The sequence below is a fragment of the Macrobrachium nipponense genome, chromosome 31 (genome assembly GCF_015104395.2).
Source record: "Macrobrachium nipponense isolate FS-2020 chromosome 31, ASM1510439v2, whole genome shotgun sequence".
Lineage (NCBI taxonomy): Eukaryota > Metazoa > Arthropoda > Malacostraca > Decapoda > Palaemonidae > Macrobrachium > Macrobrachium nipponense.
In genome coordinates, this window is record NC_061093.1 from 23534172 (window position 1) to 23548478 (window position 14307).

General features: G+C 41.2%; 1 protein-coding gene across 2 annotated transcripts in view; it reads right to left on the bottom strand.

Annotated features, from left to right (window-relative positions):
• LOC135206694 (peroxidasin homolog pxn-2-like) overlaps positions 1-14307 on the bottom strand; it is a 123225-nt gene that overhangs the window by 78687 nt on the left and 30231 nt on the right. For both annotated transcript variants that reach the window (XM_064238116.1, XM_064238115.1), the window contains 2 exons: positions 8334-8410; positions 3909-4074 (listed from right to left, as the gene is read on the bottom strand). In XM_064238116.1, coding sequence (XP_064094186.1) covers positions 3909-4074; positions 8334-8410 — 243 coding nt within the window. The remainder of the gene's footprint in view (positions 1-3908; positions 4075-8333; positions 8411-14307) is intronic.

Below are 14307 nucleotides of genomic sequence, written 5' to 3' on the forward strand. Positions count from 1 at the left end.
CTAGTCTGTTTTCTGGAACGCGGCTCGCTGCTGGCTGTTGGAACGTGGCTCACGCTAGCTTGCTGGAACGCGGCTTCCTAAGTTCCTGGCTGGCTCTTGTTCAGTGTTCTCTTAGTTTTCAGAGAACGCGCTAGATCATCAAAACATATACATTCTTCGTCTTTTCGAATGTAAGATGAAGAGACGCACTTTTTTAAGGATGCCTTTTCAATGGCTATCCTTGGCAGTCTGGGACGCTCTACAGAACCTGCCGAGGGGACGCCTGACCGGTGGGGATTCTCTGAAACCTCCTTACGGCTTTCGACATTCCTTCTCCCCTGGGCTTGGGAGCTTGAAAGAGGTCTAGGCCTGGGAGAGAGAGAGCCGATCAGACGCACCCTCCACTGCAATGGGGAACACTAGTAATCACTTCTTACCTTTCAATAGCTCGCATTTTGAGCCACAATCCTTGTCTTCAAATTGCAATTATGAATTTGAAGTTTCTGCGAAGTAAGGTGATGAGGATGCAACACTAGTACTGTTAATACTCTAATTGCTCGTTAGTACGAGTTTCCAAAAAACTTTTAAAAGAAACTTATCTAGTTACATGCTTTACTGACTCCCTAAAGTAGGAAGTCAGTATATTTCCTCAATCAATTCTAACACTTATTACACGTATTAATGAATAAATATTAATATTTCCCTTTCTTGCAAACTATGCGAGTGTCTACCGAAAATTTCGGTAGTTACAAGTCATATATTCTTCGAAATTTTCGAAGCCAATTTCATTAAAAAGTTAATAAAAGCGTATGCCGAACCAAAGACCCAGTACTTCCCTGCAAAAGACAGCCCAGAAGATCGATGGCGATGAAAAACTAAAATCAAGTCAGGAGGTAACAACAACATATGTTGACACTACCGCGACAGAGAAAATCTGGTTCTAGAACGGGAATGGTTCCTATTCCTGCCACCCAGCGGCAGGGGGGTAGATCACCTGACCTACCTGCAGCGTGTGCCGCGAAATTCGAATTTCTGTCAGACGTCAGAGACATAACTAAGTATATATCTGCCGGGGAAGTTGCATGTACAAAAATGTAATTTTCGACAAATTGTCATTTGTTCCAATAAGTTATACAAACCCTCGGTCCTTTAACAATAGGAAGACTCACTTCTTGGTGGGAGGAATCTGAGTGTGAACAGACTGGTGTTCGCCCAACCTTGGAATGCCTCTCTGGTCGTAAGGGCGAGGGAGGGATCCAAGCCTCTGTCCGATTGATCGGAGTGTGCACCGCAGGATCAATGGTCAGACCTCTGGACCGAGTACTAAGAGGCAAGCGTACCTCTTCGTACCAGCAAGCAAGAACTTGTTCCTGTTTGCAAGAGGCAACAAAGTTATGGGTTTGTCTCTTGCTGGCTTCCACTTCCCCCCCCCCCCTTGTTGGGGGAAGTGGTGGTATAATTGCTCCCTTCCCCCCCCCCCCTTGTTGGGGGAAGTGGTGGATAATTGCTCCCATCCCTAGTGAAAGGGATAGGATGGGGCTCTGTTGAGTAGCTCACCTGCATCTCGTCCTTATCCAGCAGGGGGACTACCGTATCCCTCTACCCACAGGTAGAGGGGGAGAAAAAGATGGGAAGAGGAGCCAGTCACACTCACTCGTCCATTCTTACAGTCACACCAGGACTCGATGCTGTTCAGCCTGTGAGGGTCTGGGTTTGCTACACGTGTTGAGCAACCACCACGGGTCCCAAGGAAAGAGATCCAAAGACCTGTGGGAAAGACTACGAAGAATCTGTTACCAAGGGAGTCGCAGGAGAGCTTCCAAAGACTTCTTGGCAGGCCTTCGCTTCCTCCGCCCCCGCACAGCATCCACTGCTCCTACACCAATAACGTTACGGCGCGAGAGCAAACGTGCCCTCTGCACTGAGCACAATAATAAAGCTTCCCCCGTCCCCGCACAGCATCCACTGCTCCTACACCAATAACGTTACGGCGCGAGAGCAAACGTGCCCTCTGCACTGAGCACAATAATAAAGCTTCCCCCGTCCCCGCACAGCATCCACTGCACCTACACCAATAACGTTACGGCGCGAGAGCAAACGTGCCCTCTGCACTGAGCACAATAATAAAGATTAATTCCCGGTATGAGCGGGAACCAATCCATAATGAATATTGATGCAATGAAATATATAAAGTGAAACAGAATACTGCACTTGCGATTCACTTACACACAATATAAAAGGGGAAGGATCAATTCCCGGGTAAGAGCGGAAAACTTTATCCATAATCAAATATGAAAATGAAAAAGAACACTACTCTTGCGTTCACTTTCATACAAATTAAAGGGCTCTTGCCGCGAGCATTCTCGCCCTCTGCCCCGAGCGCACAGGGCAAAATATAAATGAAAAAGTACTGTACTTACAAGTTGCACTTTCACAATTTCACCCAGAAATAAAAGACTCGGCACGAGTGCGCTCCCGCCCTCGGCACAAAGAACATATTCCCGAGTATCAACTTCAGGAAAAGAGCGGAAACCGCCGCATCTACGGCGATAGCTGCATTTCTAGACCCATAATTTATTTAATTAATGAAAATGAAAACTGTACTTACAAATTCATTTTCAAACCAAATAAACCAGTAGTGGAAAACACAATATAAACAAAACATACGACGAGGAAGCGGGCAGAGCGCGATGACGAACACGTCCTTCACACAGGCGGCCACAAGCAAAAGTGATTCTTCACCTCCCAGGCGCGCGGTACACGCACTGTCGGACAAGCAGTTAACTACCGTTCTCCCCTTGTTCGAAGCTTACGACCGTTCCAGCTGCCGCTAGCTACTTCCTATTGTTAAAGGACCGAGGGTTTGTATAACTTTTCGGAACTAAGTTTTCTTGCTGGTCTTTGATCTATAGCAAGAGTTTCTCTCTCTCGCTCTCTCTCTCTCTCTCTCTCTCTCTCTCTCTCTCTCTCTCTCTCTCTCTCTCTCTCTCTCTCTCTCTTTCTCTCTCCTCTCTCTCTCTCTCTCTCTCTCTCTCTCTCTCTCTCTCTCTCTCTCTCTCTCTCTCTCTCTCTCTCTCTCTCTCTCTCTCTCTCTCTCTCTCTCTGCGTTGCCAACTCATCTGAGGAATATGAGAGCGTAGATGTGTTTAAGAATAAGCTCTAGAAATATCTAAGCTGCATCCCAGACCATCCAAGATTGGAAGATGCAAAATATACCGGAAGATGCACTAGAAACTCTTATCAGTATTAATTGCTAACCCCTTCGTAAAATTGGATTTTCGAAAAACTAATTATCGTAACTAACACTACCTGTAATTAGTATGCTTAATAACTGTACCCTAGATGTTAAAATAAGAGTTTGTAGTTAGCAACTACAAAACATTTTACACTGAAATTAACTCATTAAGATACTCCCTCAGCAAGGCAATAACAAATTACAAGAGGAGCAAAAATAAAAGTTAAGTCGGAAAATTCAGTTAAGTTGTGCAAGTTTAGAAATGTGGTCACAGGCTTTCTATACTCTTGATATTTCTAGTTTATTGAAAATTTTAAGGCCGTTGACATTTTTTTACAGTACGTATTTTTTACATTTTGTTACAGTACGTATTTCTTCATACAGTAGTACTTGCCAAACTAGTTGAAATTAATCTTTTCTTCAAATAAAAATATCTGCACCCCATTCAAAATCAACTATAAACCACCGCAAAAGTTACTTTTTCCATCTCCAATCACACCCATAAAACTTCACTAAAAAAAGTAAAGCAACTATATCAAGACTAAAAACTAACTAGTCAATGCGTGGCAAGACCATAGTTCGCCTCATACTTTACTCTCACCGTTTAATCAGACACCTGTATTACTGTTTGGTATCACTCACTTTACACAGCTTTACAAAATCCATAGCACTTAAATACCAAAAATATACTTACATCTGTAACTTTGATGTATCTGTACTCAGTAGAGGAACAACAGAATCCCACTTGAATGTTTGTGCTTGAGAAGTTATATCTGCAATATCCTGACTTCCCAAAGATATATTGGCAGTAACGTTCCCGGTAACAAGGGATTTAAATCCCTCCACAAAGAAGCTGACACCTAAAATTGAAAAATTAACATTTTACCTCCCTCAAAGACTTCATGATTGTACAATATGGAAATCTTAATACCATGCACAATTCTAGAATACACAGGCTTTCACAAAATGCTAAATTGGTCAAAAAGCACAAGCAAACCGTAATTAAAGTTTTTTTTATGCCTTTTGAATTACCAAGAAAGTGCCTTCATATGATAACTTCAGAAACTCAAAATAATTATGAAGGGTCTATATCAGCCAGCTGGGTGGCTCAGCCAATCAGTGCGTGGAACAAGGGTATGCATCAACCAATCAGCAAATGTTTACATTACATTAACACTGTAAATGCAGGGTTTTGCTTATTCTTGCATGTCAAGTGTTAAAGGGTATTAATCTTCAATATTTTCCATTATCATGGTATGGACTGCAAATGCAGAAAAAAATTACTTTAAAATTACTTAAAAATTTTCCATTACCATATACATTAACAAAAATATTCATTCACTGCACTACTTTAAAAGATAAAATGCTCAGAAACTATTTTTAAGGTAAAACAATGCCAAATATTCAAAACAAATGTCTGAAAAATCTGTTGGGCCAAGAAATATATAACTAAAAACTAAAAAAACTCAAAACTTGTTTGAGACTCCCAATAAGTTCAATTTTATTCAAATTTAATTTAAATCCAAATTTGATTTCAAAGGTTATTATCGTGAAGAACTTCCCTTCTGCTTTCAGAATAACTAATTTAATAGTAATGATACTTTAATCTTTGAAACTTAAAACTTCCAAAAAATTTTAAAGTGTTGCTAACTGAAGAAAGTTACCTTCCACTCATTCTTTATATATTTAAGTTTAATTTTTCCCCACAAGAACTTTTAGTGCCATATAGATAGATTTTGCTTTACAATGCAACAAAATACATGAAAGCTTAAATGACTGATACCATTGTCTGAAAATTGCGAATTTTCAAAATACAATCTGGCATTTTGGATTTTTAGGAAAATTGCTATCGACCATTTGTATTTTGAAGGCCTCAATTCTCTTCTAGGTAAAATCTTAGATTTAGCTCTTTTAGGGAATGTTTAAAATCTGGAAATACCAGACTTAATTTGTCAATTCTTTACACACTGTTTATGTAGCAGTTGGGGAACTGAAAACTATGATGTTAGTGTTGGACTATACCAGGGGTCAGCATTATGCCCATTTTTGTTTCTGCTGGTCATGGAGGTGTCTAGTAGAGATCAGTCATGGAAGTGTCTAGTAGAGAGATCAGGAATTAAGAGCTGTGGGAGTTTTTGCATGCAGATCTGGCAATTACTACTAAAAATTAGGACCTACAGAGAAGGGTTGGAGAGTGGCAAGCGTCTTTATAAAGAGGGGTGGCTTAAAAGGCGAATGAATAAAAACAAAAGGTTTTGCTTCGCAGTAGGTAAGAGAGAATAGTATGTAATACAGTGGTACCCCCGTATCTGAGGGAAACGTGTACCAGACCCCCACGCGAAGTTAAAATCCGCAAATAGTTAGAACCCCTTTAAAAATGCTGAAAACTGCCTATTTGGTATGTAAACCAAGAAAAACCCACTGAATATTTTTATACCTGGTGTTTTAATAGTTTTATCACAGAAAGCGCATTTACGAAACAGGAATTTAGATATTTCAGAAAAATTGAACATGCGTACGTATTTCCTACGAATAACAGGTAGATATGGCCAGAGAAATCCAGGAAAACACTAATACAGGGGGCCCCACTGTACAAGAAAAGAGGTTATAAGGAGGTTATACAATGGCAAGTTTCAATACAGTAGAGCCCCAGACATCTTTATGTTAATTAGTTCCAGAAGCAGCGATGAGACAAGATTGTCGATATCTGTAGGATTTTTTTCCCTTAAGAAAACTGAAAATGGATTAATCAGTTCTTATACAATTATTACCGTAACCTTGTCTTTTTACTACCCTAACCTCTCCTTTTTATACATAAAATTTTCCATAAACACACATTACAATTAAATAAGTTGTTAAATAACATACCATTCAATGCACTTTCATTTGTAAAAATACTGTAGTAAAATAACTAACCTACTTACGCCCAATTTGGTCATAATACGATTGTTGATCGAACACCATATGCTAGGCTAGGTACGTAGTATGTACTGTAAGGGGTAGGCATAATTATTGCTAATAAAACATTTTCAAAGTCTAATTCTTAAGAGAAAATTAATAAAATATTAAAGCAAGGCAAATTATGTCTTACCATAAACTTCAGAAAATCCTCTAAGTTAAGTCACTAATTAGTAACCGTGAGCAGCCGTAAACAGAAGCCATCTGCGTCTACTAGAATACTATCTACAAAACAAATCTTTCAGTATGCGTTCCATTAAATTTCATAGAACATCCTTGTAGAATAAGGGCAGTTTTCATAGGCGCTTTGTGCTTTATGATGTGACATCAGCAGTTATACCCATTGGAAGTAGATCTTTATAAACTTATTCCTGAAAATTGGAACTTATCCAGATATTTAAGATAACTGGGGAGCTATCAATATCGCAAAAACCTTTACGTAACTATTATAAAATGCTACCAAGAAAATTCTGCCCCTTAGTACACAAGACTCCAAGTCCAGCACGGCTGGGAACTACGAATTATGAGCATCGTAACTTTCGTAAGTCATGTACATCTGGGAATAAATAATGAGCATTCTGCAAAATTATTTGGGAGGCAAAAGCACTGTCTGAAACTGAAAACACACATGTAACATACTATGTTCATAAAGTAGTATCAGCAATTCTTAAACCCAGCTCTTTCGTAAATTAAGTTCCATTCGGCATTTAAAGTGACTACTCCCTCTCTACCCTTAATTCAAGGAGATATCCTACTCTTGTAACAAAGTGAGAAAACTTTCATCCTAGCTTCTAATTATGGTAATTATCCATGGTAATAGGTTTTGTTTACAGTATCAAAAGTTTTATCACTAGCGATTCATTTCAATAACCTACGGATTTTACCATTATTAGGCTACAAATGTTTTGTTTACAGTGTTGCAAGTTTCTCAATAGTTGTGACTAGCTAACTATTGATGCTACTATCGACACTTCAAGGGTTAGCTTATCATTAAAAATCTCTCTGCATTTTAAGGATGTCACAGAATAACTCATTATAATATTGCATTATAATCTTCAATAATCTCAAGTTAAATTGTGGTTCTTACAGTTTTCCTCACCAAAATGAGCTTTGGAACAACGCTTATTAGCGGCAACTGACCAAACCACTTTTGTTCATAAAAATCATACGATTCCTTGGGTCTGTTTCCGGAATTTTGGTCGAGCTTAGATGCAACATACTCAGAATTTTCAGTTAAAATCTGTTAATTTTCTGTTGAAACCAATTTACAGTTCTAATACGATCGAGGTACAGTTCTCTACTGTATACTTAGGTTCTACTTTAAGCCAAGAAGATGCATGGCTGAAGTTGACAGTAGGATTAAAGCTGCATGGGAGAAGTGGAGAGAGGTAGCTGGAGTGGCATTCAATAAGAATTTGCCTATCAAGCTAAAAGTCAAGATAATACTAACAGTGATAAGACAGTGTTAATGTATGGAGCAGAAACATATTCTACCAAAATAGAGAAGGCTTGAGAGAACAGAAAAGAATGCTTAAGTTGATTATGGGAATATCGCTGCTTGTGTGTTTGGAAAATTATGAAATGAGGGCTGGCTTAGTCAAGATTACAGTGGTGATAAAAGTCATGATTGCAATGGTATGGGCATGTGTTAAGGCAGATGAGGGATGGAAGAAACCTGTTAAAGGAAGATTGAGAGAGAGAATTAAATTACAGGAGATAAAGTGACTGAATATATAGAGTGGATGTTTGGAAGAGGACTATTCATTTGATAGAAGGCAGTGGAGAAAGCACATCAGGTGACTAACTCCTTAAATGTAGAAAGAGACCTGTGGGAAACTAAGAATACTGTACATGTAGCTACTGCCTACTTCATCAGTCCAACATTCACACCAAGAAATAACCATATCAATTCTGCCTACTTCATCATTCCAACATTCACACAAAGAAATAACCATATCAATTAAAGTCTGAACAACTGGCAACCTGAAACCAAACTTAGTACACAAAATTAAATTCACAATAAGAGATTCAATTACAAGACAATCACTTTTTAGTTTATAGCAACCTTACAAAACTTCAAATCTGACAATACACAGGGGGAAAGATAGTTAAGAATATTACCAGTATGGGATTAAAATACTGTAATACTCTAAAAACTTACCTTTAAGGGGAAGTTTTGCTTTTATCTTCATGAGGGTTTTAAATTGATCCGAAACAGCCGAATAATTCAACCCATATCTGAAATTCATGAAACTGATCAAACTGTGCTCAGTAGTAGTTTGCACTAAAACAATGAGTTGGTCCAAAGTATATTACTGGAATGAGAAAGGTATTTGGAACGAATTATTATGCATATTGCATTTGAAACTAGAATTATGCATAATACTTATAACCTAATGAAAATTACATGCCAAAGCACTATAAGAAACTGAAGTATTTGCCACATTTGCACAATGCTGTTACCTCTATTCCTCCCCACCAAACATCTCCCTCCAAAATTTGCCAGTCCACTACAAGTGGCTCTAGGCCTTTAGATAAACAGGATACATTCAACCCCTTCATACATTTTTAAGACCTTAGATTAACTTTTGGAAGGAGTGGCTGAATTTAAGATCCTTTCAGCATTTCAGTCTCTCAACAAGCTCGTCCCTATTGGGGATTAAATTAGATTATAAAACTTTTGGTATATAGCCAAGCGCCAGAGCCGGGGGGGCCATTTAGTTCATTCATAGAAGTCAAACAAGAAACCTATCACAATTAAGAGAAAGCTATAAAAAAAAAAAAAAAAATTCTCTGCCTGAGCACCTTCACCTAAAATATTGGCAAGTCTCATTTGCCAGCAAACAAGCTCCAAGTTAGTTTTCAAAATGAAGGCACCCCACCAAAATATAGACCACAGTCAAATCCACATGCCAGGTGGAACAGCGAGGAACCTACCTATCCACTCCACTCATCATTGGATACCCAAGAGTATATTTAGTGGGGCCAATATGCAATCTAGCTAAAACTATCTTAGACCTTCTATCCATCCAGCTATGAGGCCAAGGATGAACAGTAGGCCTAATCAACTTTTAAATTATCTTGAGTAGACCAGTGGGCCTGCCACTGGTCTGCAATAAAATCGAATGGTACTTTAAAATCAGAAACAGGGACGCCCATGTTGGAAATGTGCCCAAGTCTAGTTGTAGCCTTAGCGGCAACATCGGCTCGCTCATTCCCAACAATTCAAACATGGGACGGAGCCCAACAAAACCTAACAGAAAAACTATTAATTAAAAGATAAAACCAAACTATTACTTCTTGCACTAAAGTGTGGCAAGAGACCAGGCTTTTAAGAGGATAAAAACCAAGTCTGTAAAAATGGTAAAAAACTTTAGTACAAGAACTATAAAAAATATATTTAAGAGCAGTCTGAACTGCCAGCAGTTCAGCTGTAAAAACAGGAATTAGATGGAAGCTTCTTTTTATTTATATTATCACTTGTCACTACAGAGCAACCAACACCATCGGAACCCTTCGAGGGTATATATGATAAAGAATCACCATGCTCAGAAGCATGATCCAAGAAACTTGCCCTCAACTGATCACCAGAACTGTTGCTCCTGCTGTCCCTAATTGGGCAGATCTCCAAGCATGGTCTATTCCAAGGAGGAAACTTGGAGGGCAAAATTTCAGCTACTGTAGGAGGTAGTAATCCCACCTCCCTGGCAGAGCTTTAAAGTCTAACTTCAAGCAGCTTTGGCAGTCTAGGTCTATTTGGGGCTCTATCAGTTGGTTCTTTAATGTACTTATAGTTGGGGTTCAGCTTTGATGTAAGTACTCTTCATATGAATCTCAAGCCTAATTCCTCCCTACGGATAAATAGTGGGGGAAACCAGACTATATAAAAGACTTTCCTAGTGAAGTTCTATAGGCTCCCGTACATATACGTGAAGCCATATTATGGACAACATTTAATTTCTGCAGTGTTGTCTTGCACGCACAACCATAAACTTGACAACCATAATCAATTATGCTTAAGCATACAACCTGGTACATCCTCAAAAGGGTGATTTGATCTGGCCCCAATTAAAATTTGACAACTAAGAATATCAAGACTCAGCTTCATGCTACACAACGTCATTAACATGTTCAGTTAATTTTTAATCAAATGTAACTCCTAGATAGTTAATGCTATCTTCATAAGGTAAAATGGAACCATTTAAAAACTTAGGAATCTCTTCCACTCTTCTTAAATCAACCTTATAGCTTAGTTTTTTCTGGTGAAAATTTGAACCCTTTAGCACTGGCCCATAATGTTGCAACATTAATAGCAGTCTGGATCTTGTGACAAGCTTAGACAGCTGTAGACCTACAGATTATTGCATAATCAGCAAACGCGAGACCATGCACCCCAATAGGAACTACTACTAGTAGACCGTTGACAGCTACATTAGTGTGTTGACTAGCTTCCCTGAGGTTAGTCCCCTTCTTGAGGGTAAGAAGAAGAAATTGAAGAGCCCACTCTTACTTACAGGTAATGTTCTGACAAAAAATCTTCAAGACAATAGAATAAATTACCCACAATACCCCAGTCAAGTTGCATAAGGATACCCCCTCGCCAGGTAGTGTCAAGACATTTTCTTGGTAGGCATCTTCTAGGTCAAAGAACACTGCAATAGTCTGGTTTTGCACGGCAAAAGCATTCTGTATCTCCCAAGTAAGGAACATCAAAGACAGAAGTAAATATTTTTCCTAAAGCCAATCTGCCGATTAGATCAAAGAAGTAAATATTTTTCCTAAAGCCAATCTGCCGATTAGATCAAAGATTCTTTGAATCTAAATACCACACAAGTCTGGCATTAACCATCCTCTCCTATATCTTGCTAACACATCTAGTTAGAGCAATTGGCCTATAGTTCTTTGGAAGGAATTTAAAATTTTTCAAAATGGGTACAATAATAGATATATTCCAAGACACTGGTGAAGTTCCTGAAAGCCAAAAACAGTTTTAAAATGTCAAGAAATTTTGTACTTCTAGGCAGATTAAAAATCAGTGTGTACAGTAAATCAGCTTCCTCAGGAGATGTTGGGGAAGATAAACTAGATTGCATGATCTAATTCTTTCATGGTGAAAGGAATATTATAAGACTTTAATCAAACTAACAGGAGGAACAACCATGGTACAGTCCCTAATATTTCTGAATGCAGGAGAGTAATGACAAATTTTCTAAAACAATTTTATTTTCATAGCTACAAACCTGATGTCTTAATAGGATCATTTCTAGCACCTAGCTGGATCCGGTTAAAAGCAGATGAAAGCAAGGAATCTTGTGATATCTGGCACCACTTGCATAGGTTGGGTGAAGAGTGGTCAAGGACCACGCATCTATGCCAGTTTTCTTTGACCGCCTGGGCGAGAGGAGAGTAGCTCTTGGCCTTTTCCCGATTCATTGTCAATTTAGTTTATTTTAGTGCGCGTGTTTTTTCCTGGTATTTTGGCTGCTTCTGCTCCTTCTCGGCGTCTGCGTATGTGCCCCGGAGTTCCTGGTTTTTCGTGTTCTCGTTTTTTGGCTTTGGCAGAGACTGACCCTCACATCACATGTAGTAGGTGTCAATCAAATTTTTGTACTTAAAAAATCCTTGCACGGAATGCCGGCATGGCTTAAGGAACAGTGGAGGAAGTTTTATGGCACAAGGGAACATTGGAGAGTCAACTCTTCCTACTTGGGAGGGCTTTGCTCCTATTCCCATTGTTTCGTCTTCCGCAGTAGTCAACTCCCATAGTAGTGTTGTCCCTGCACCTCCTTTCTTATCTTCCATCGATTCGTCGGTGGAAGTATAGGGAGGTCGCCAGGGTAATTTTTGTAATGTAGCCCCCTCTTCCTCAGGAGCTTTAGTTCCAATGTCGGAGGCGTCCAAAATGGCGGCGATTTGGAAGACGCTTGGGCTAGGGTGTACCCCCTTCCTTGGAGGTTGGTTGCTAGCGCATTTTGTGGAGGCTCGCACCCCCCCTTCCCAGTGTGGCCAGGCCATCCCCCCTCCTCCCGGCCTCATCTTGGTGGGTAACAGCACTCTGCCATCTTGTATTGCTCTGCCAGTGTCTGCAGCCGCTTTGAGTGAGTGACGCTGCGGTGTCAGCCCCGTTTATGACGTCAAGGGGCCCATCTTTGAGTTTACCTTTGCCAGTGGTGTCTTTCCCCCTCACACTGAGGGGAAGCTGTGATTTCACCGCTGCTTATGAAGTCACTCTCATTGATGATGTCTCTCCCAGTAGTCTCCTCTGATCCGCCTTGCTTAGCCGTACGTCAAGGAAGTCCGGTGGGAGAGAACGCAGAGGGACACCCTTCAACAGATTCTGGTCGTCCAACCACCAACGAAGGTCTTCTCTCACTTCCAAAGAGAGGTACCATAAACAAGGGAGTCCCCCCCCGCCGGAGACCAGAATTCTCCCAGTCTCCATTGCAGACTGAAGATTAAGATGCCCATGAGGGACCAGCTTCTCCAGGGAAGACAACACTCCCAGAAGAACCTGCCACTGACGAGCTGACTGATTTGACTTAGACAGTAAGCTGCGCGCTACAGACTGCAACTTCTTCAATCTCTGATCAGACGGGAAAACTCTTGCCACTGTCATATTGATGACCATGCCCAGGTAGAGAATCCTTTGAGTGGGTACGAGGTTAGACTTTTCCTTGTTGACTAATATGCCCAGGTCCAGACAGAACCGAAGTAGACGATCCCTGTCATGCAGCAGCTTCTCCCTGGAAACTGCCAGGACTAACCAATCATCGAGGTACCTCAGCAAACTGATCCCCTGAGCATGGGCCAAACTTGACATGAGAGAAAGAAGACCCTTGTGAACACTTGAGGGGCTGTGGTCAACCCGAAGCACAAGACTTTGAACTTTAAGATCTTATCCACCAGAGAGAAGCGAAGGAACTTCCTGGACATGGGATGAACAGGGATTTGGAAGTATGCATCCTTCAAGTCTATCGACAACATGAAGTTGCCTTCCCTCACGGCTGCCAACACCAAGCGCGGGGTCTCCATCTTGAACCGTGTCTTCCTGATGAAGCAATTCAAGGTGGATGTCTATCACAGGCCTCCATCCTCCCGATGCCTTGGGTACCAAGATGATGCAACTATAACACCCCGGGGACAGACGCACTACTTCCTCTATCGCATCTTTGCCCAGCGTTTTCTGCACTTCCTCCTTTAGAGCCAAGAACTTCAGAGAATCTGGAGGATACATCTTCCCGAGCTGTGGCTTGTCCAACAGAGGAGAGAAGTCGAATGGTAGCAGGTATCCCACCCAAAGGACATCTACCACCCACTTCACCCCTTAACTCTGCCACTTGGCCCAATGGCCAGCCAGGCAACTCCCCAACCCATGGCACAGGAGAGGGAGAGGGGCCTAACCTACTGACAGCCCCCTTGACCCCTGCCCCTTGGGCTCCTTCTTGGCCTAAGGAACAAGAGTGAAAGGGGCGTGGATCTTGAGACTTAGGTCGTTTCGAATGGGAAGGCCCTGCTGAACTAGAGGTCCTCGATGGCCTACCAGGCGACTATCTCCTCGACTGCTGCTGGACCAGGGGAGGAGGAGGAGCTAGACATCTATGAGGGAGAGAGACTGACAGACACGGCCTGATGCACCGGCGCCGGTCTATCTAATTTTCAAGTTCTGTCCGAGGAAACAAAAATTGGGACTCCAACAGATCTCAGTTCCTCAATGCCCGCAAAGACACTACGTCGAGCGATCTCTCCATCCTAGACAAAGCCGCATCCCTCCTAATCAGAAGATTAGCCCATAAATTGGCTCAGAGGAGAGCCAAATATGAAAAAGCCTTGCCCCCAGACTGCAATAGACTGGCAAGAGAGGTGGCACTCACCAACCCTTCAGGGGACCTGTCAGAAGCTATCTTGGCAATCACCACAGACCAGAGGTCCAGCCAAGAAACAGTCTGCAACATGGAGGCCGCCGTAGATTCCAAAGCAGAGGCATTTTGCGGAGACAAGGACGGAGCCACTGACCTCCCGTTCCAAAGTCAAACCCGGCTTCAGGCGAATGACGTCTGGGTTAAAGTGGAGTGACAACAAAAATGCAGAGCTCGTAGCAAAGTACTTCCTATGTCTCGTGAGGGGCGGGGGTAGTA